The sequence below is a fragment of the Thalassophryne amazonica genome, chromosome 14, assembly GCF_902500255.1.
Source record: "Thalassophryne amazonica chromosome 14, fThaAma1.1, whole genome shotgun sequence".
Taxonomy (NCBI): Eukaryota; Metazoa; Chordata; class Actinopteri; order Batrachoidiformes; family Batrachoididae; genus Thalassophryne; species Thalassophryne amazonica.
This window is the reverse complement of record NC_047116.1, coordinates 29,696,223-29,716,479: the sequence shown is the minus strand read 5'-3', so window position 1 is coordinate 29,716,479 and position 20,257 is coordinate 29,696,223. Positions and strand designations below refer to the sequence as shown.

The 20,257-nt window shown below is 40.9% G+C and overlaps 1 protein-coding gene across 1 annotated transcript in view; it reads left to right on the top strand.

The window, feature by feature from the left end:
• Positions 1-20,257, top strand: part of myo3b (myosin IIIB) — a 184,790-nt gene that overhangs the window by 83,366 nt on the left and 81,167 nt on the right. The window contains 3 exon segments of the mRNA XM_034186754.1: positions 6,155-6,234; positions 9,916-9,936; positions 17,561-17,638. Coding sequence (XP_034042645.1) covers positions 6,155-6,234; positions 9,916-9,936; positions 17,561-17,638 — 179 coding nt within the window.

Genomic DNA, 20,257 nt, shown 5'->3' with positions numbered 1-20,257 from the left:
AGAGAGCGGGAGAGTGGTGGAGATATCCTGCGAGCCTCTGCTCACTCAGCTCAGGAAGGCTGCGCTCTCTTACAACTTTGATTGTCCCCCGTGTCGACAGCTCGATCCACAGCTTCTGAAGTACAAGGCGCACACTGGCGCTCATAAAAGCGTGCAGCGAGGTGTCATATTGAATGTGGGATTGCTTTTTAATCCCGAGCACATTGACTATTCTTGTCAATAGAACCCCAATACGACTGCCAGCTTGAGCACCCCCCCCCCCCAGGATCCTTGCTGGGCTTAATTTTCAAAGAGAATGCACAGATGCCCGGGAAGGCTTTTTCTGTTTCTGCCCCCCCCCCCCCCCCCCCCCCCCCACTTCACACCCCCACCTTCACTACTCATCCTGTGTTTGTCCTGGGAGTCCATGCCAAGAGCAACGTGCATGAAACTGAAACAATCAGTGGGATGCTCCTCCACCGCCTGTTTCTCCAAACTGAATGAACTAATGAGGAACGTTTGCCTCACCTGTTCACTCCGTATTAACCTGAAAATTGCTTGCTTTTAGATCAGTGACTTGACTTCCTTTTCTGATAAAACAGTTAAATTTGCAATCACTTTCTAATAACACTGTGTACAATAAAGGGCCGATGATGCTGAGTTGTTGTACACAGTCTAAAGTGCATAGCGCAAGTGCATTTGGGGTGTGTCCAACTCCAGTTTTTGATTTGTATGACGCACGATGTAATCGCAAAGTAAAATACAGTATTTAATTATTTAATTAGCTGTGGGCATGTTTTGGGCACAACATGAAAGAAGTCAATCAGATTGTCATCTATTCCCTTTAAGACAGATGTGGTCAACATCTGGCACATTGGTAGTTAAATGGCAGACTCAGAATTGACAGGTTTTCTGAGGAGTAATCAGATTTGCATGCAAAGTGTCAAAATGCCTGAGGGGATCATTTATGGGAGCAGTAGTCAGTCATCCACCACAGCATCCTTCAATACGAATGTAACTTTGTGTTGTGTCACTAAAAGCCAATTACAACAAAGTTTTTATGATTGCTCTGCTCTGACAGTAGTGGACAGTAGTCGTCTTGAATATGATTCTTCTTTGCAGCACCTCTCAAGCTCCAGCAGGTTGGATGGGGAGCATCGGTGCACAGCCATTTTCAGATCTTTCCAGAGATGTTCAGTCAGATTTGGATCTGGGCTCTGGCTGGGCCACTCAGAGACATTCACAGAGTTGTCCTGAACCCACTCTTTTGATATCTTGGCTGTGTGTTTAGGGTCATTGTCCTGCTGAAACATGAACCGTCGCCCCAGTCTGAGGTCAAGAGCGCTCTGGAGCAGGTTTTCACCCAGGATGTCTCTGTACATTGCTGCATTCATCTTCCTCTCAATCCTGACTAGTCTCCCAGTTCCTGCTGCTGAAAATCATCCCCACATGATGCTGCCACCACCATGCTTCACTGTAGGGATGGTGCCTGGTTTCCTCCAAATATGACGCCTGGCATTCACACCAAAGAGTTCAATGTTTGTCTCATCAGACCAGAGAATTTTATTTCTCATGATCTGAGAGTCCTTCAGGTGCCTTTTGGCAAACTCCAGGCATGCTGCCATGTGCCTTTTTTGAAGGAGGGGCTTCTGTCTGGCCACTCTACCATATAGGCCTGATTGGTGGATTGCTGCAGAGATGGTTGTCCTTCTGGAAGGTTCTCCTCTCTCCACAGAAGAATGCTGGAGCTCTGATAACGTGACCATCGGGTTCTTGGTCACCTCCCTGACTAAGGCCCTTCTCCCGCGATTACTCAGTTTAGACTGGCAGCCAGCTCTAGGAAGAGTCCTGGTGGATCTGAACTTCTTCAATTTATAGATGTTGGAGGCCACTGTGCTCACTGGGACTTTCAAAGCAGCAGTATAATCAGTGGAAACAGGATGCACCTGAACTCAATTTTGAGGTTCATGACAAAAGCTGTGAATACTTATGTACATATGATTCCTCTTTTATTTTTAAAAAATTCACAAAAAACAAAACAAAACAAAAAACTAATAAAAAAAAAAAACACAAAAAACAAAACAGAACAAAACTTTTTTCACATTGTCATAATATGGTATTGTGTGTAGAAAAAGTGAGTGGTTGGGAATTCTTTCTGGATGCACGGTATATAGGATTTTTCCAGGAATGAGTGTGCTAAACAAAAGAAATGCCAGTAATAAAAGATCGCTACAACAATGCACAACAATTCCAAATTGAACAATGAATTAAAAACACATCAAACAAACTAATCCATAGTCATCTGCATCAAATAACATCAAATACAGTATATTGTCCATTTCACCTTTATTTGTATTTGCTTGTGTTTGGAATTTAAAAATCCTTATATTAAGTAACAGCACATTCTGTGGTGTGAATATATGATAACCTGAGGTCCTGTCCATTGTTAAACTCACTCCCAGGGAAATGCTGTAGCTTCAACAGGCATTTTTGACAGGTGTGGTTTATACTCTGGTGCAACTTATATTCTGAAAAATATGGTAATTAATCTTTGCCCCCCCCCCTCAACACACACACACACACACACACACACACACACACACACACACACACACACACACACACACACACACACACACACACACACACACACACACACACACACACACACACACACACACACACACACACACAGGACAGTGCTAGAGCCTCTGTCTGTCCTCTTAGATAGATAAGAACCTCTCTGGCCGTGCCCGATAATAGATGTATGATTTATATTTAACCCAATATCCTGTCAAAGAACAAATCTTTCTTATTCTTGCTCCTATCTCTGAATAATTTTAATCCACATCATTAGACTGGTTCTTTGCTGTGTTTAAATTAGAAGCCCGTCTTTCAGGCCGGACATCACAGGTGTTCTTTTGGTTTCATGTCTCAGGAGAGGCAAATCTTTGAGGACACTGACTATTAGCCCAGACTCTAATCATGTAGTCAAGCGGGGATATGAAGCTGCCAGAAGAATGAATTAGTACGACCCGCCAAGGAATACACGAAAAAAAGGCAGTGATGTCCGTTTGCGAGGCTTAGGTACAACTGTCATAGTTTCTCTCATGGCAGTGCAGCGCCTTCATCTCCCCTTGATAGTGTCATGGAAGTGAGAGGCGTGAAAGCACAGTGACACTCCACGAGCCTGTTCCACCCGCAGCTGCTAATTCATCATGACAAATGTGCTCAGATGATCTGGCCCAGCAGCACTAATGGGGAGAGGAGAGAGCCCACTTCATTTGCACAAGACCCACTCCAATTAATCCATCCAGCTTTACTCTGGGCTAATTGGAGCGGGGCCCTCCCTGTCTGTGCACCGCTAATATACCCGACACAGTTTAACGGCTGCTCTTCTCAAACATCGTACTTTTGTGTACGTGTTTTTTGTGTACACAGTGCCAAAGGGGCATTTGAGGTTGTAAAAATCTGTCCTCCTGATACTAAACACACGCCTCTCTTACAAACATGTGTTCATAATGAGTAATTAAATGCTTATCATTTCATGCTACATATTTTATTTTTACTTTTTTCTTTCGTTTTAGTTTTTTCGCTTCCAGATTAGCACCTGTGGATACTTTCCAGGAGACCTTCATCCAAGTCCATGTAAAGTCACTGTTGAGTCTCTGCACTGTAAGTCCAAGTCAAGTCTTGAGTCACGTCCAAATACATGACAGTCACACTGACTTAAGACTTGACTTGGTATTCAGAGCAAGTCACTGTTAAGTCTCAGTACTGCAGTCAGCTTGACTTTCACATATTTTGGGATGACATGGACCTTGATTGTGACTCAGAGCAAGTCAGCTTTGTGAGACTTGATTTCCAAGTGGAAATTCACATTCCAAGTCATCTTGAAATTTATGACAATAACTTGCAAGGCAACTCTCAATTTAAGACTTTAGATAGATTGAATGTCACTTGCAGTGCAGAGTCCCAAATCAAACTCCAAGGCATTTCAGAATTTGTAGCACTTGATTGGACATGAAAATTAACCTGTGACTTGCGACGCACTGTCAAGTCTTTGCATTGCAAGTCCCACGTTGAGTTAAGTTAATCAATCACAAGTTATCCAGGAGAGATGTATCCAAGGCCATGTAAAGTCACTGTCGAGTCTCAGCATTGTAAGTCACTGTAAGTCAAGTCTCAAGTCATCTCCAAATGCATGACAGTCACACTGACTTTGGACTTGGTATTCAGAGCAAGTCACTGTTAAGTCTCAGTACTGCAATCAGCAGTACTACAGTCAGCTTGAATTCCAAGACTCAACTCAAATTCCAAGTTATGTCTAAATACATAACTTTCAAACTGACTTGGGATGTGACAAAGACTTTCAATGGAAGTCCCAAGTCAACCCTTTAGTCACATTGACTTTCACTTGCAGTGCAGAAACTCAAGTCCCAGGCCAACCCCAAGGTATTTCAGAATTTATAGCAGTTGTTTTGAGTTGTGAAACTAACTTGTGACTTCCAGTGCAAGTCACTGTCAATTCTGTGCATTGTACATCCCAAGTTAAGTCCAAAGGCTTTTTCCAAATACAATACAGTCAAGCTGACTTGGGACTATATTTAGGAGTGTCTGTACTGTAATTCCCAGGACATCACAAAATACCTGACAGTCAAACAGACTTGAACCTGATTTGGGACTTAGGGTACAAGTCACTAGCAATCTTGGCACTATAAGCTATCTCCAAGTACTGTACATGGGCTTGGTTCTAGCCTTGAAACTTATGACGCAAATTACTGTCAGGTTTTGTCATTATTAGTGACACGTCAGCTGTACTGTCATGTATTCACAGATAACTTGGGATTTGACTTCAGACTTACAGCGCTAGACTTGAGAGTGACTTGACAGAGGCTTGGTCCCACCTCGGCTTTGCAGCAACACAGACAGCATTTTCAGTGCACTATCTGCTACTCCTTCCATGCTTTTCATGTTTGTCAACAAATATAAAAGTGCATGTTTCAGTATGACAGATTATCTTGATTTTGTTAGTTTGCCAATTGCAAAAAAAAAAAAAAAAAAAAAAAAAAAAAAAAATGTATGAAGAGCAGAAGGAAAAATTAGATAAATAAAAAGCTCAGCTGCAGTGTCATGACTGCCTTAAGACTGTGTGAATGCCTTTGAAGCACTAGCGCATCAGTTGTTTTGACTGCGGTTGAGTTCATGTTCTGTGCATGTGCACGTGTACTCGGAGGGGGTGGCCGTGCACACGTACCTGTTTGTTTCCAGAGACACCAGACTGCTTTGACTTGAGCAGCTCATTCTCTGTCTGAACTTACAAGCGGCTTAGCTCTTAATTAATCAATTGCAAACTGATTTTTTTCTTATTCTTTTTTTGAACTCTGTCCAATACTTTGATGATTCCAGTTGTCTATTTGATCATTTTGATGCGAGAACTTATGTTATGCGAAGGTTTTTAGCTCATTGTCAGGCCAGGTCTATACCACTGTTTTTTAAACGATATTGCAAAAGCCAAAAATCAAGAATGATTTTTGCCCTGACAGTTCTGTTTTATTGGAAAAACTTGGAGGTTTTTTATGTGCTGTACATGTCTGCTAATGCTGCCTCCTGTGCCTGCAGTTGGGTTTTCTTTTTTCTTTTTCTAAAGGTGTGTGTGGCACATCTGCGCAGCTATTGTTTATTCATGGAGTAAACCCTTTGAAATGTGTTAAGATACTTCCCACTCATTATAAAAATCCTGCCACCCATGGATTAGGACTTTGATGTCACCAATCCTGCTTCAAAGGCTTCTTTCACTGCTATTAATCACAGTTTAGCCTCTGAAGATATAGCCAGAGAAAACATTTGGACATCTTGTGCAGAAACTTTGAAATGTTCAGACTGTCTTGCATATGCTATGCTCATATCCTTTCCGCGTGTGTGGGACTGTTGGACTGCTGTGCACGCAGCTGTGGAGCTCAGTCCGTGGGATTCTGGTCAGATTTAGTCTTCTTCTGAATTGACTTTTTACATTGTACTATCTCATGCATTTTAAAAAACAAAGTGTTTATCCGTGCTGCAGCGTTCATCATTGCTGATCTCTTTATACCATTTCATGTACTTGTTGATGCATTTTTTAAAAATCTTTCATTCTTTCATAATTTCTTGCTGATTTGGTTTTGCTTTTAAACAGGAAATCTGGCAACTTGCAGAGCCCGGGTCACTGCCGCCTCCAGGTCGCTGCCGCTACAGCTCAGTTCAGGGCGCGCAAAGGTGAGACCTGTGATCCTGTGGCATGAATATCAAAGACTGTAATGCTAAGGTTTGTTGGTGCTCACAAGCATCTTTTCATAAGTATCCCAATGCAAAACAAACAAACAAACAAACAAAAACATTCTTAATTGGCTACTTCCTGATCATTTGTTGTGCTTTTTTTTTAAGTGTTCCTCTAACAGTGTTTTTATTGTTGATGCATTGTGACAAATATAACTTTGGATCATGTTGCTGCATCTACCACAGCATGCAGCTGCTTAGGTTCCTGGGTAGTTGCCATCCATTCTGTCCATCCCAATCTCTGGAAAGTAACGATTTATGTGCCACAGCCAGGTGAACCGTGGGCATTGCATTGGCCTTCTCCAGCCATTGGAGTCCTCAACACGCAGGCAATGGGGCACTGCAGTCTCGTTTGAACCCTGCTTGATATCGCAGGATTTGACCACTTATGGGGACCTGCGGTCCGTTGCGCAATATATACACAACATAGCTTCACATGGAAAAATGGTGTATTGTTTAGTTTTCGGCTGTAATCACCGAAGCAGTTGCTAGAAGTATTTTTTATTTTTCGGTTCCCAGTGGAGAAGGGAAGACGAGGCGAATGGGAGACGTTGTGTCGGTAAGTGTTAGCCTACACAGCTAACCAGAGTAGCTGTGTTCTCTCACCTGCAAAACTGCCTCGACATGTTTGAGCTCCGGGTCATAAACAAACCGCAACACTTGTCCGCTTTCCCACCGCATCGTCACTTTTTCTTTGCATTTTCACTTTGTTTGCATGTAATTTGCCCAAAAACCCATTGAAAGAAGCAGATATGCGTCATATTTTACCCCTTTAGTGCTGGCCCTCAGATGAGACCGCGGTGCCCAATTGCATGCTGGATCATGTACAAAGAAACGTAGCACTATAGTTGACATTCCCTGCCTGTGCAAGTGATACTTCTCAGTTGTGTTTCACTAAGTAGACATTTGTTTGACACAGTCATTCCAGCGGTACCCAAGGATCTTCCAAAGAGACCTTGTACTAAAGACGGCTGCCATACGGTAGGACAGAAAGCGTTAGGACCCTTGTTTTGGTGCTATATAAATAAATTGAATGGACTCTAAAGACCTGGACCTTTGTTCTCCTGCTAAGATATCAGTATCACCAAACTCCGCAGTCCAGCGACCTCCTGATTCCATATGCTCTTCTCAGACATCTCCTGATCTCAAAGGTTGAAGATCCAGAGACATGAAAGAATGTCTCCACAAGTTCAACACTTTGAATGTTGATGTGCAAAAGGATTGAAATAATGATATATGTGGTCTGGCTGAATCTCAGCGTGAAGCCCAAATCTAAAATCCATGAGGTGACCTGCTCCACTGCAGAACTTCAGACAAGGCCAAGGCCTTCTACTCTTTACCTGAAGAGGCCTGAAGAGGCCAGCGCTCTTCAGGCTGCTCATTTCTGGAGACTCTCTGGCTGAAGAAAGAGTTTCACGCCCTGGAATCCACCATTGACATCATGAGTGTGCAGGATTTCCATTGCCTGCATCATTTTTCCAGGTCACCCCATGTACCACGTCGGCCTCCAGGAGAAGGAAGGCAAACTTCCTTCTATTCTAACTTTCTTTAAGATCACACATTTAAAATTTTTATAATACTCGTTCAGTTATATATTGACAAAAACAAACGAACAAACAAGAAAAGAATACGTAATAACATCTACTGTAAATGATCAGGCTGAAACAGAAATATGTTCTCATCTTGGTCTGTTACTAATGCTGCAAATCAGCAACTATAATTATTACGAAGTTGTCCATGGAACAACTTTTAAATTCGAGTATAAAAACATCATCTTAAAACATGTAACCTGAGGGACTTTTGATTTCCTCCCTTGTCTTGCAGAATTAAAGGAGCTGTTTTGTCCTCATGTTTTGAGTGGAATGTTCCATAATGATTCTTCAACTTTTAAACACCTTAACAGGGAAGAAATGAAAATGGTTGCTGAGGATCTTTGTTTAGATTTTAGTTCAGTTTTATATATATATATATATATATATATATATATATATATATATATATATATATATATATAAATAAAAGCTTGTTGACAGAAACATCGCAGACTTTCTTTTTTCTGCACACCAAGTTTGAGGGTTTTATTTTCTCATCTGTGTCTATTTTATCTCATTTAAAAGGAAACATTTCATCAAATCATGATGTCCTTCATGTGGTAAATGTTCTGTGCTGGTTTTATTGGATCTGTCATCTGCATTCGATATCGTTGACCATGGCATTTTGATTAATAGATTGCGGGATACGGTTGGCATGTCAGGTCCTGTATTAGAGTGGTTTAGTTCTTACTTGGTTGGTAGAACTTTTAGTGTTTCTGTGAACAATGTGATGTCTGAATCTGCTGATCTTTTGTGGGGTGTCCCGCAGGGCTCAGTCCTGGGTCCGATTTTGTTCCTGCTGTATATCCTTCCTCTTGGTAAGCTGATCCAGCAGTTCTGCGATATGTCCTACCATTTGTATGCCGATGACTTGCAGCTGTACTGTTCTTTTAAGACAACTGAAGCACAGAAAATTTGTTTTCTCATTAGCTGTCTCACTAAAATTACAGAATGACTTACTGAAAACAGCCTGCAGTTGAATTCTAATAAGACTGAGACATTGATTGTAGCTCCAGATAGTGCTATATCTGTCATTAAGACTCACCTTGGTAATCTGAGCAGCTCTGTTAAAGGCAGCCTGCGTAACCTGGGTGTCATTTTGGATGGAGGGATGTCTTTGGAACATCACACCAGGCAGCTCGTTAAGAACTGTTTTTTCCAAATTCGAAACATTTCCAAATTACGCAAAATGGTGGCTTTTAATGAGCTAGAGATGATTGTGCATGCATTTGTTTCTTCACGACTTGATTATTGTAACAGTCTCTTTACATGCCTCAGTAAGAAAGAGCTGGCCCGCCTTCAGGTAGTGCAAAATTCTGCTGCACGACTTCTTACCCGCGGCCACAGGAGAATGCATATTACTCCTGTCCTCAAGTCTTTACATTGGCTCCCTGTTTTTTTACAGGATAAATTACAAAATCCTCGTGCTGACCTTTAGAGCTCTACATGGGCAGGCACCGGAATACATTAAGGACCTGATCCAGCCTTATATTTCCAGCAGGAGTTTGAGGTCTTCCAATCAGAACCTGCTCATGGTTCCCCGAACTTGTTTTAAAACTCGAGGGGACAGATCTTTTAAAGCTGTGGCCCCTCGCCTCTGGAATGAGCTTCCCTGTTCTCTTCGCTCACTAGATTCTGTGGATGTTTTTAGACAGCAACTAAAGACACATTTTTTTAAACTGGCATTTTAGTGTCAATTTATTTTATTGTTCTATATTTATATGTGTTGTTTTTAATTGTCTATTTATATCGTGTGAAGCACTTTGTGACCTTGGTCTGTGAAAAGCGCTATATAAATAAAGCTTACTTACTTACTTACTTACTTACTTCAGATTTAAGATGAACTGCTGAGACTTTCTGTCCTTTCTTTAATTCTTTCTGCCAGCTGCATGTATTTCTTGGTGTCTGTAAAATCTTATTTTTGCGGTGGAAAAGCCCTGAAAGGTGAAGTTCACTTTCCTTACCTTTTGTCTATCCAATTCTCTCTTCCTCTATTTCCATGTTATTGGCTGACACGTGTTGTACTCAGTCTCCCAAATACCTGTTGAAGGTAAGACAGTAACAGCAGATGTCTTTAAAATGAAGTACCTTTCCAAACCTCAATTTTCAAACAGTTTTTGTAGTAATGTGATTTCAATGCACTGTGCATATTTGTTATAAATTTTTCATTATAGTTAAAGAAATTGGCTCTATTTAAGAGTGGAAGTCTAATGGCCAGTGTACACGTGCATTTGCATGCACAGAATCGTCCCTATGGGGTTCCAGTTGCATATGTGGGTTCACGATGCATGTGCACTCTGCTGCTATACACAGTGACACTGAATTGAAAACAAAAATTAAACGATTTAAAAGAAAATTCTAATGGAAAAAAAAAGCAAAACTTCACAGTTTCATTGACTGCTCTTTGTTTGTACACTTTGAGGCGTTGTGTGCAGGTTTATTAAATTAACAGAAACCTCTTATTTGGGTCTGCCATCAGAATAGAGGCGTGACAGCTGCTGGCACACCCTGTCTGTCAAAAGGAATGACAGATGACAATCTGACCCAAATAACACCCATGATTAATTGACTAAATACAACCACTTTGCAGCCTGCACCTTACACTGTGCTCAGATTACATGCACAGCAGGTTAGAGTTGGACATGCCCAAATACACTTGTGCTATGCACATAAGGGGGGTCTCCCATTGACAATTTTTGTCCACAGTTTGTGCGCTGACTAAAACTTTCAGGTCATCAGGCTCAGTTTATTAAAAAGGCAAAATTTGTAGTAACTGCTGTTATAGGGCCGCTTACAAATGAGTGTAATTGCTGAGTATTGCTGGTTATTGCTGAATACAAGTCCCTTCAGTGTTTGTGTGCACACAGTGCTATACCCACATTATTCCCTCACCTTTCCACAAAGCTAAAGTGTGTCTGTTTATATTTCAAAACTTTTCTTGCTCTTCATGGATTAAATATTGCAGACAACAATCAAAAGGAGGTTTCTGCTCTTAGAATGGTAGATCCAGATGAACATATTTTCCAGTGTAAATTACTTTTATTTATTTATTTTACTAGTTTGAGAGATCCTGTGATTTATAATCTGGTGCAATTTATATTCAGAAAAATCATGCATTTATTACTACTACTAATAATACACACTATTTATATACGGCTTTCCCAGGAATCAAAGCACCAAACAAAATGAACCCCATAATAAATGAATAAATGTCAGTAATAAAAGTACACTTGAACAACACACAAAAATCTCAAATTAAATTGCTGATTATACATATAAAAGTGCAAGTTGTACTCCGATACAACTTACACTCCAAAAAATACAATACTGCATATTGTACCCAGATGTCCACCATCATCTACTTTTGCTAAATATTGCCCTCAGTCTACACAAATTACATCTGAATGTTGACTGTTTTAGCTCACGATGCATCCCATTGTTACATTTTTTTTTTAAATATGTTCAAAAATTTCCCAATTTCTTGCAGTGTTCTATACACTAAGAAATGAAACATACACTATTAGGCATAAAAGGTTGAATTTAATTGATAAAGTTAAGGTAACTTTTTCCACATAACTTTGTCAATTAAGTGCAAAACAATATTGGGATTTAAATAACAATGTTTCATTTGATTTAATTAATTTTAGCTACAATATTGTTTTGCACTTAATTGACAGTGTTATGTGGAAAAGGTTAAATTCTACATTTTATTGTGCTACTTTTACCACCACTTACACCACATGTCATGGCACAACTGGGTATTTTATCTTATAAAGTAATGTGAATCTGAATCATCACTTTTTGTGCCAAAACTTTAGACACTCAGGCATCAGAAATCATCAAGATAGGGCCCAAAGTATTTTTGCATCTTTGAAATGACTTGATTACGACTTGACGGCATTGCACAAGCAACTGACATGTTTGCCTGAGGGTACCTCACCAAAATATATCCCATTAACTTCATAGAATTGGCAACGATTATGAGAATTCACCAAAATGAAACGGCACAAAGTGGATTTCAAGGTACCAATCATCAATTTTAAAGCTGAATGCACTGGCCATAGTGCGGACACGAACATAGAGCCCATTTTTGTCCTTCTTCTAACACCAATATTCTAACACAAATCACTGCCCCGATGACTTATTAGGGCCGAGTAGGCAACGTCCTACGAGGACCCTATTGTAATTGCGCTGTTTATTATTATTATTATTATTATTCTCACTCTTGAAATCGAAATTTCGGCCTCTTACTGTCATGGTGAAATATCGACAGGAAGTCGGCCATTTTGATTTTAAGTTTCGATTTTGAGCAAATTTTTGCCATTTTTGGCCATTTCCACTACTTACATTTGAATGAACTCGTCCTAGGGATTTCATCCGATCGACTTCAAATTTGGTCAAAATCATCACAACACAATGGTGATCAAAAGTTATCAAAACATTCTAATTAAGTCAAAAGGCGTGGCTGCTAGAGGTCGTCAAACTTTGGCGAGCTTTTCGGAGCACACCATTTCACTTCGAACGGATGTCACGCCCACATACTTGGTCGTAGATCCTTCAAACTTGCTGGAAATGATGAGGGCTCTGCCCTGAACGTCTACATATCTTAAGTTCCCACCTGCGCCATAGCGCCCCCCGGTGGTGGCGGGAAATGTCCTATTTTTACTTTAAGAGGTCCTGATGTCACATACTTAACCCAATCAACTTCATTCCACTTCTAAAACATGCACAACAAATTGGTGAATGTAGGCGATGAACGTCGTGAAGTTACGAGTAACGGCGTCCGTGTGGCGGCATGACAAATATTGCCCATTCGCCATGAAATTACGTTCTTCCTTTTGACGGCTTTAATTTTGTCACATCATCATGAAAATTGATACACAGGTCGAGCACGACAACCTCTTACAATTCATCAGGGCGTCGCCCATGGGCGGGGCAAAATGCCTCAATAGCGCCCCCTTGAAACTTTCAAAAACCCCTCCCCATAGGGGTTTTTTTGGAGTAGGGAGATGAAAATTGGTACATATGTGTGACTTGCATAGACGTACAAAAAAGTCTCTTGCACCATGGGTCTACTCCAAACAGGAAGTCGGCCATTTTGAATTTTTTTCTCATTTTGGCGTGATTTCCACATGTTGTATTTGAACGAACTCCTGCTAGGGATTTTGTCCAATACATTTCAAATTTCTTCCACATCACCCAGAGACGATACTGACCAAAAGTTATTGAAAGCTTTTCTTTATGTCGAAGGGTGTGGCCGCTATGGTGCCGCCATTTTGACCCTTTGCCATGGAACATCAAGTCATGATAACTCCTTCATACTTTGCCTGATTGACTTGAAACTTCACATGTATGATGACGGTTGGCCCGTGAACACACCTGGCCCCTCTGTTTGTATACTGAGCACCCCCTAGTGGATGAACCATCAACATGTCATAACTCCTTCATGCATTGTGTGATTTGCTTGCAATTTGAACTGTGTGATGAGTGGTTGCCCCTGTATGCACATGCCCACAACTGGTCACAAGGGAACACACTGGCCTGGGTAGGCGGTTGCACGGAACGAGGGCCCGTATCTGACTGCTTGCAGTCCTAGTTATTATTATTAATATTCTCATTCTTGAAATCGAAATTTCGGCCTCTTCCCATGCTCAAAAACTCACCAAACTTTCCAAAGTCATCCGGCCAGATCCGAAATTCGATATTTTGGAGGCCTCGCATATGGTCGCAGAAAAATCGCGAAATAGCGCCACCTAGAAATTTTCAAAAACCCCTCCGCATTTGGCTCTTTTCGTCGTAGCCTCACGAAATTCGGTACACATATTTACCATGCCAGGACGCATGAAAAAGTCTCTAACTGTCATGGTGAAATATTGACAGGAAGTCGGCCATTTTGATTTTAATTTTCGATTTTGAGCAAATTTTTGCCATTTTTGGTCATTTCCACTACTTACATTTGAACGAACTCGTCCTAGGGATTTCATCCGATCGACTTCAAATTTGGTCAAAATCATCACAACACAATGGTGATCAAAAGTTATCAAAAGATTCTAATTAAGTCAAAAGGCGTGGCTGCTAGGGGTCGTCAAACTTTGGCGAGCTTTTCGGAGCACACCATTTCACTTCGAACGGCTATCACGCCCACATACTTCATCGTAGATCCTTCAAACTTGCTGGACATGATGAGGGCTCCACCCTGAACGTCTACATATCTTAAGTTCCCACCTGCGCCATAGCGCCCCCTGGTGGTGGCGGGAAATGTCCTATTTTTACTTTAAGAGGTCCTGATGTCACATACTTAACCCAATCAACTTCATTCCACTTCTAAAACATGCACAACAAATTGGTGAACATAGGCGATGAACGCCGTGAAGTTAAGAATAACGGCGTCCGTGTGGCGGCGTGACGAATATTGCCCATTCGCCATGAAATTACGTTCTTCCTTTTGACAGCTTTAATTTTGTCACATCATCATGAAAATTGATACACAGGTCGAGCACGACAACCTGTTACAATTCATAGGGGCGTCGCCCATGGGCGGGGCAAAATGCCTCAATAGCGCCCCCTTGAAACTTTCAAAAACCCCTCCCCATAGAGGTTTTTTGGAGTAGGGAGATGAAAATTGGTACACGTGTGACTTGCATAGACGTACAAAAAAGACACTTGCATCATGGGTCTACTCCAAACAGGAAGTCGGCCATTTTGAATTTGCTTCTCATTTTGGCGTGATTTCCACATGTTGTATTTGAACGAACTCCTCCTAGGGATTTTGTCCAATACATTTCAAATTTCTTTGACAACATCCAAAGATGATACTGACCAAAAGTTATCGAAAGCTTTTCTCTATGTTGAAGGGTGTGGCCGCTATGGTGCCGCCATTTTGACCCTTCGTCATTGAATATCAAGTCATGATAACTCCTTCATGCTTTGCCTGATTGACTTGAAACTTCACATGTATGATGACGATTGGCCCCTCAACACACCTGGCCCCTCTGTTTGTACACTGAGCGCCCCCTAGTGGATGAACCATCAACATGTCATAACTCCTTCATGCATTGTGTGATTTGCTTGAAATTCGAACTGTGGGATGAGTGGTTGCCCCTGTACGCACATGCCCACATCTGGTCACAAGAGAACACACTGCCCTGGGTAGGCGGTCGCGTGGAACGAGGGCCCGTATATGACTGCTTGCAGTCCTAGTTATTATTATTATTATTATTATTATTCTCACTCTTGAAATCAAAATTTCGGCCTCTTCCCATGCTTAAAAACTCACCAAACTTTCCAAAGTCATCCGGCCGGATCCGAAATTTGATATTTTGGGGGCGTCGCACATGGTCGCAGAAAAATCGCGAAATAGCGCCCCCTAGAAATTTTCAAAAACCCCTCCACATTGGGCTTTTTTCGTCGTAGCCTCATGAAATTCGGTGCACATATTTACCATGCCAGGACGCACGAAAAAGTCTCCTACTGTCATGGTGAAATATCGACAGGAAGTCGGCCATTTTGATTTTAAGTTTCGATTTTGAGCAAATTTTTGCCATTTTTGGCCATTTCCACTACTTACATTTGAATGAACTCGTTCTAGGGATTTCATCCGATCGTCTTCAAATTTGGTCAAAATCATCACAACACAATGGTGATCAAAAGTTATCAAAAGATTCTAATTAAGTCAAAAGGCGTGGCTGCTAGAGGTCGTCAAACTTTGGCGAGCTTTTCGGAGCACGCCATTTCACTTCGAACGGCTGTCACGCCCACATACTTCATCGTAGATCCTTCAAACCTGCTGGACATGATGAGGGCTCCACCCTGAACGTCTACATACCTTAAGTTCCCACCTGCGCCATAGCGCCCCCCGGTGGTGGTGGGAAATGTCCTATTTTTACTTTAACAGGTCCTGATGTCACATACTTAACCCAATCAACTTCATTCCACTTCTAAAACATGCAGAACAAATTGGTGAACGTAGGTGATGAACGCCATGAAGTTACTAGTAATGGCGTCCGTGTGGCAGCGTGACGAATATTGCCCATTCGCCATGAAATTACGTTCTTCCTTTTGACAGTTTTAAATTTGTCACATCATCATGAGAATTGATACACAGGTCGAGCAGGACAACCTCTTACAATTCATAGGGGCATCACCCATGGACGGGGCAAAATGCCTCAATAGCGCCCCCTTGAAACTTTCACAAACCCCTCCCCATAGGGGTTTTTTTTGGAGTAGGGAGATGAAAATTGGTACACATGTGTGACTTGCATAGACGTACAAAAACGTCTCTTGCACCATGGGTCTACTCCAAACAGGAAGTCGGCCATTTTGAATTTTCTTGTCATTTTGGCCTGATTTCTACATGTTGTATTTGAAGAAACTCCTCCTAGGGATTTTGTCCAATGCACTTCAAATTTCTTTGACAGCATCCAGAGATGATACTGACCAAAAGTTATCGAAACATTTTCTCTCTGTTGAAGGGTGTGGCCGCTATGGTGCCGCCATTTTGACCCTTTGCCATGGAACATCAAGTCATGATAACTCCTTCATGCTATGCTTGATTGACTTGAAACTTCACATGTATGATGACGGTTGGCCCCTGAACACACCTGGCCCCTCTGTTTGTATACTGAGCACCCCCTAGTGGATGAACCATCAACATGTCATAACTCCTTCATGCATTGTGTGATTTGCTTGCAATTTGAACTGTGTGATGAGTGGTTGCCCCTGTATGCACATGCCCACAACTGGTCACAAGGGAACACACTGCCCTGGGTAGGCGGGTGCGCGGAACGAGGGCCCGTATATGACTGCTTGCAGTCCTAGTTTTAACTTGTTTTTCCTCACTCTTGTTAATCTTAAATCTTGTAAATGGCGTGTTGTGCGTTGTTTTCAAACTATAAAAATGTGAGACAAATGCCAGATAAGTACGGGTTAAAATTTGAAAAGTGGCCCCTCTTCCACTTTGTTGAACTTCTCAAACACCTTCACAGTGAAACTTTGTAATAAGAACTCTGTGCGATTGATGTGAATCATGTTCAATCACAGTTTGGTAGAACTTTGATGGAAATTTGCCTTTAAAAAGTTACTAGAACTACCATCTTAAACTAGTGAGGTTGCTTTAAGAATACTAAAAGACAGTCTATTTGTTTCAGAAGAGCAAATCGTGGAGGTGTTCGCCTCCGTCTTTCAAGTAAGCGTTTGACGTTCTCTCTCTGCGCTGCGATGAAATAAAGTATTAAGATATGCACTTTGCTATGTAGACTTACCATAAAGTATCTATTGCATCATTAATTTTGATGAAGCCATGAACTGCGCAGGCCATTAGAAAGCTTATACTGTGTCCTCGTTAATCCGTTGTCTGGATGACTGTCTGCCTGGTGACGGCTAGTCTCATTATTCAGAACGCTTTGCAATTTTCCCATGCCCCACAGCAGTGCAGAATTATTCTCTAGATTGTTAGTTTTAAGTGTTTATGGTGCTGTGTTGTACAGACGGCACAGTTAGTACAGCTGTGTATTCCCAACTGCCCCATTGAGAGGAAGGAGACCTGCTGTAATAATACCTTTATCTCTGCAGAGCCCAGCAAGGACATCAGGTTGAAAATAAACAGCATCTCATTTGAATCTGCTGCATTTGCAGTGACACTCCTGGCTTGTTTGTGAATGCATGTCTGTGTTCAGGTGGACACCATGGAGATGATACGTCACCCAGAGGAAACCACCAACATGAGGAGACAGACTGTGGCCTCTTATTTCCGTGTAGGTGTTCTTCCTCTCACCTTCACACCACAAACTCTGCCAACAAAAGACATTAAGTGAGCAAAGAAGTACAAGATTTTTCAGAAGCAACAACAAAAATGCAACAGTGACAGTCTTTTACAAAACAAACTCACAGATTTCGTGATTTTTTTAATGCAAACACATGTACTGATGGGAGGAAATATGATGTTATAGTATATTCTGGCTGCCCATGTGTGGATGCTTTTATAGATTTTATGCCAGATTTCAACAGCCACTAGTTATACAGTGTCAAATGATTTCAAAGATACAAAATTTCATAGGTGCAAATTGAACGCTTTGTTAAAAACTGAATGTTTTCCATGGTAACGGCAAGAAATATTCAAATTCATCCACTGCTCAGATCTTCATCAACACTGAACAGAGAAATCTTGGCTTTGAATTGCATAATGGCCCAGTCACACGGCATACGATGATTCCTGAACAAAGGGAAAAAAGTAAAAAAAATCACAATTTGTTGAGAAAATCTGGACGAACAAGCTTTATCACTGAATAGCCTGCGAATCAAGAGCACAAAAGGGATGAAAGAAGAACGAAACAAAATCAAAGCTGATCTCGACGCTTTAAATGAAATGCACCTCGAGCCACTGCTGGAGTCAAATGAAAGGCTAACGTTACAAAAACTAAGCAAATGATAAGAAGCCATCAAGAACGACAGCAAAACGAAATACGGACGAATTGAGGTTTTCGTTGCCCTTCGTTCAAATTTTTCGACAGTTTAAAAATCCTGACGAAACGACCGCTGCAGGAATGAAGCTGAGCGAAGGATAAATGATGCCAACAAGTCAACGAAAGTCCAGATTTGTTGTTTCGTTAAGGCTTCGTTACCCTTCGTTAAGTGCCGTGTGACTTGGCCATAACAACACCAAGTATTTGATTTTTATATCAATATATTTTTTACTGTTGCCTTGGAAATTTTACAAGATTGTTTTTATTATTCTAAACATTATATAATCATGTTCACAAACAGATTCATTTTATTTATGTAACCCAGAATCACAGGGTGGTTTGTATTCTGTACACAACTCAAAATGTATTACATACATACATCATATAAAATTTCACATTAAAGGTGTAAGGGCTTTCCATTTTGTACCTAATTGACAAAAAAAATACTTTGTTTTGAAATCTAGTTATTATAAAGTACAATTCATTTCTGGGGAATGTCACAAAATTACAGCTAATTTTATATCTGATAAAATATTTAGTTTGGGGGGAATTCCGTGGCAAATGCACTAATTTCACTCCAGGAGATCTTGCAGACGACATGAAGAAGGAAGCACACGTGCAAGGTTTGACGTTCATGTTGCGTTTGATTGAAACTGGGAACTGGGAATTTCTGACTTACAACTAGGAAATATACATCAGATAAAATATGATAAAATCATAGTTTCCCCAGTGAATAAATTTTGGCAAACCAAGTAAAAACATTGTAACTATAATTAATACTGTTCAGCAGATATCCAGTGAAACATTCCTGTAAACATTTCTCCAGATATTATCCACAGTGCTTCCCAATGGGATATCTATTGGCCTATGCTTATTAGCACTGTCTTTCTGTCTCCATTTTTTTTTTTTTTTTTTTTTGGCACTTTGACTGACAAATAAAGGTCTACCACATTTCTTCATCTCCATCACATCGACACTAGCATACATAACATAGCAGTGTCATTTGACTTTCAAATGACATATTAAGAAATTGAGTTTCCTTGTGTGCCATGATGTTGTTGCTGTATTTTAAACCACATGGGCCAAATTCCTGAATTGTTTTCAGGATCAGTATACTTTGATTGTACAGTGCATCCAGATAGTATTTACAGTATTTACAATGCTTCATTTGTTCCACATTTTGCTATGTTACAGTCCTATATTCAAAAATCAAGTAAATTAATTTTTTTCCTGTCATATTTCTACTTACAACACCCCATAATGGCTACATGAAAAAGGTTTTTTTGAAATTTTTGGAAATTTATTAAAAATAAACTAAGAAATCACATGTACATAAGTATTCACACCCTTTGCTCAATACTTTGTTGATGCATCTTTGGCAGCAATTACAGCCTCAAGACATCTTGAATATGATGCCATAAGGTTGGTGCACCTATCTTTAGGCAGATTTATTGATTCCTCTTTGCAGCACCTCTCAAATTTCATCACATTGGATGGGGAGTGCCGGTGCACAGCCATTTTCAGATCTCTCCAGAGATGTTCAATCAGATTCAGGTCTGGGCTCTGGCCGGACCACTCAAGGACATTCACAGAGTTGTCCTGAAGCCACTCCTTTGATATCTTGGCTCTGTGCTTAGAGTCATTGTCCTGCTGAAAGATGAACTGTCACCTCAGTCTGAGGTGAAGAGCGCTCTGGAGCAGGTTTTCATCCAGGATGTCTCTGTACATTGCTGCATTCATCTTTCCCTCAATCCTGACTCGTCTCCCAGTTCCTGCTGCTGAAAAACATCCCCACATGATGCTGCCACCACCATGCTTCACTGTAGGGATGGTGCCTGGTTTCCTCCAAACATGACGCCTTGCATTCACACCAAAGAGTTCAATCTTTGTCTTATAAGATCAGAGAATTTT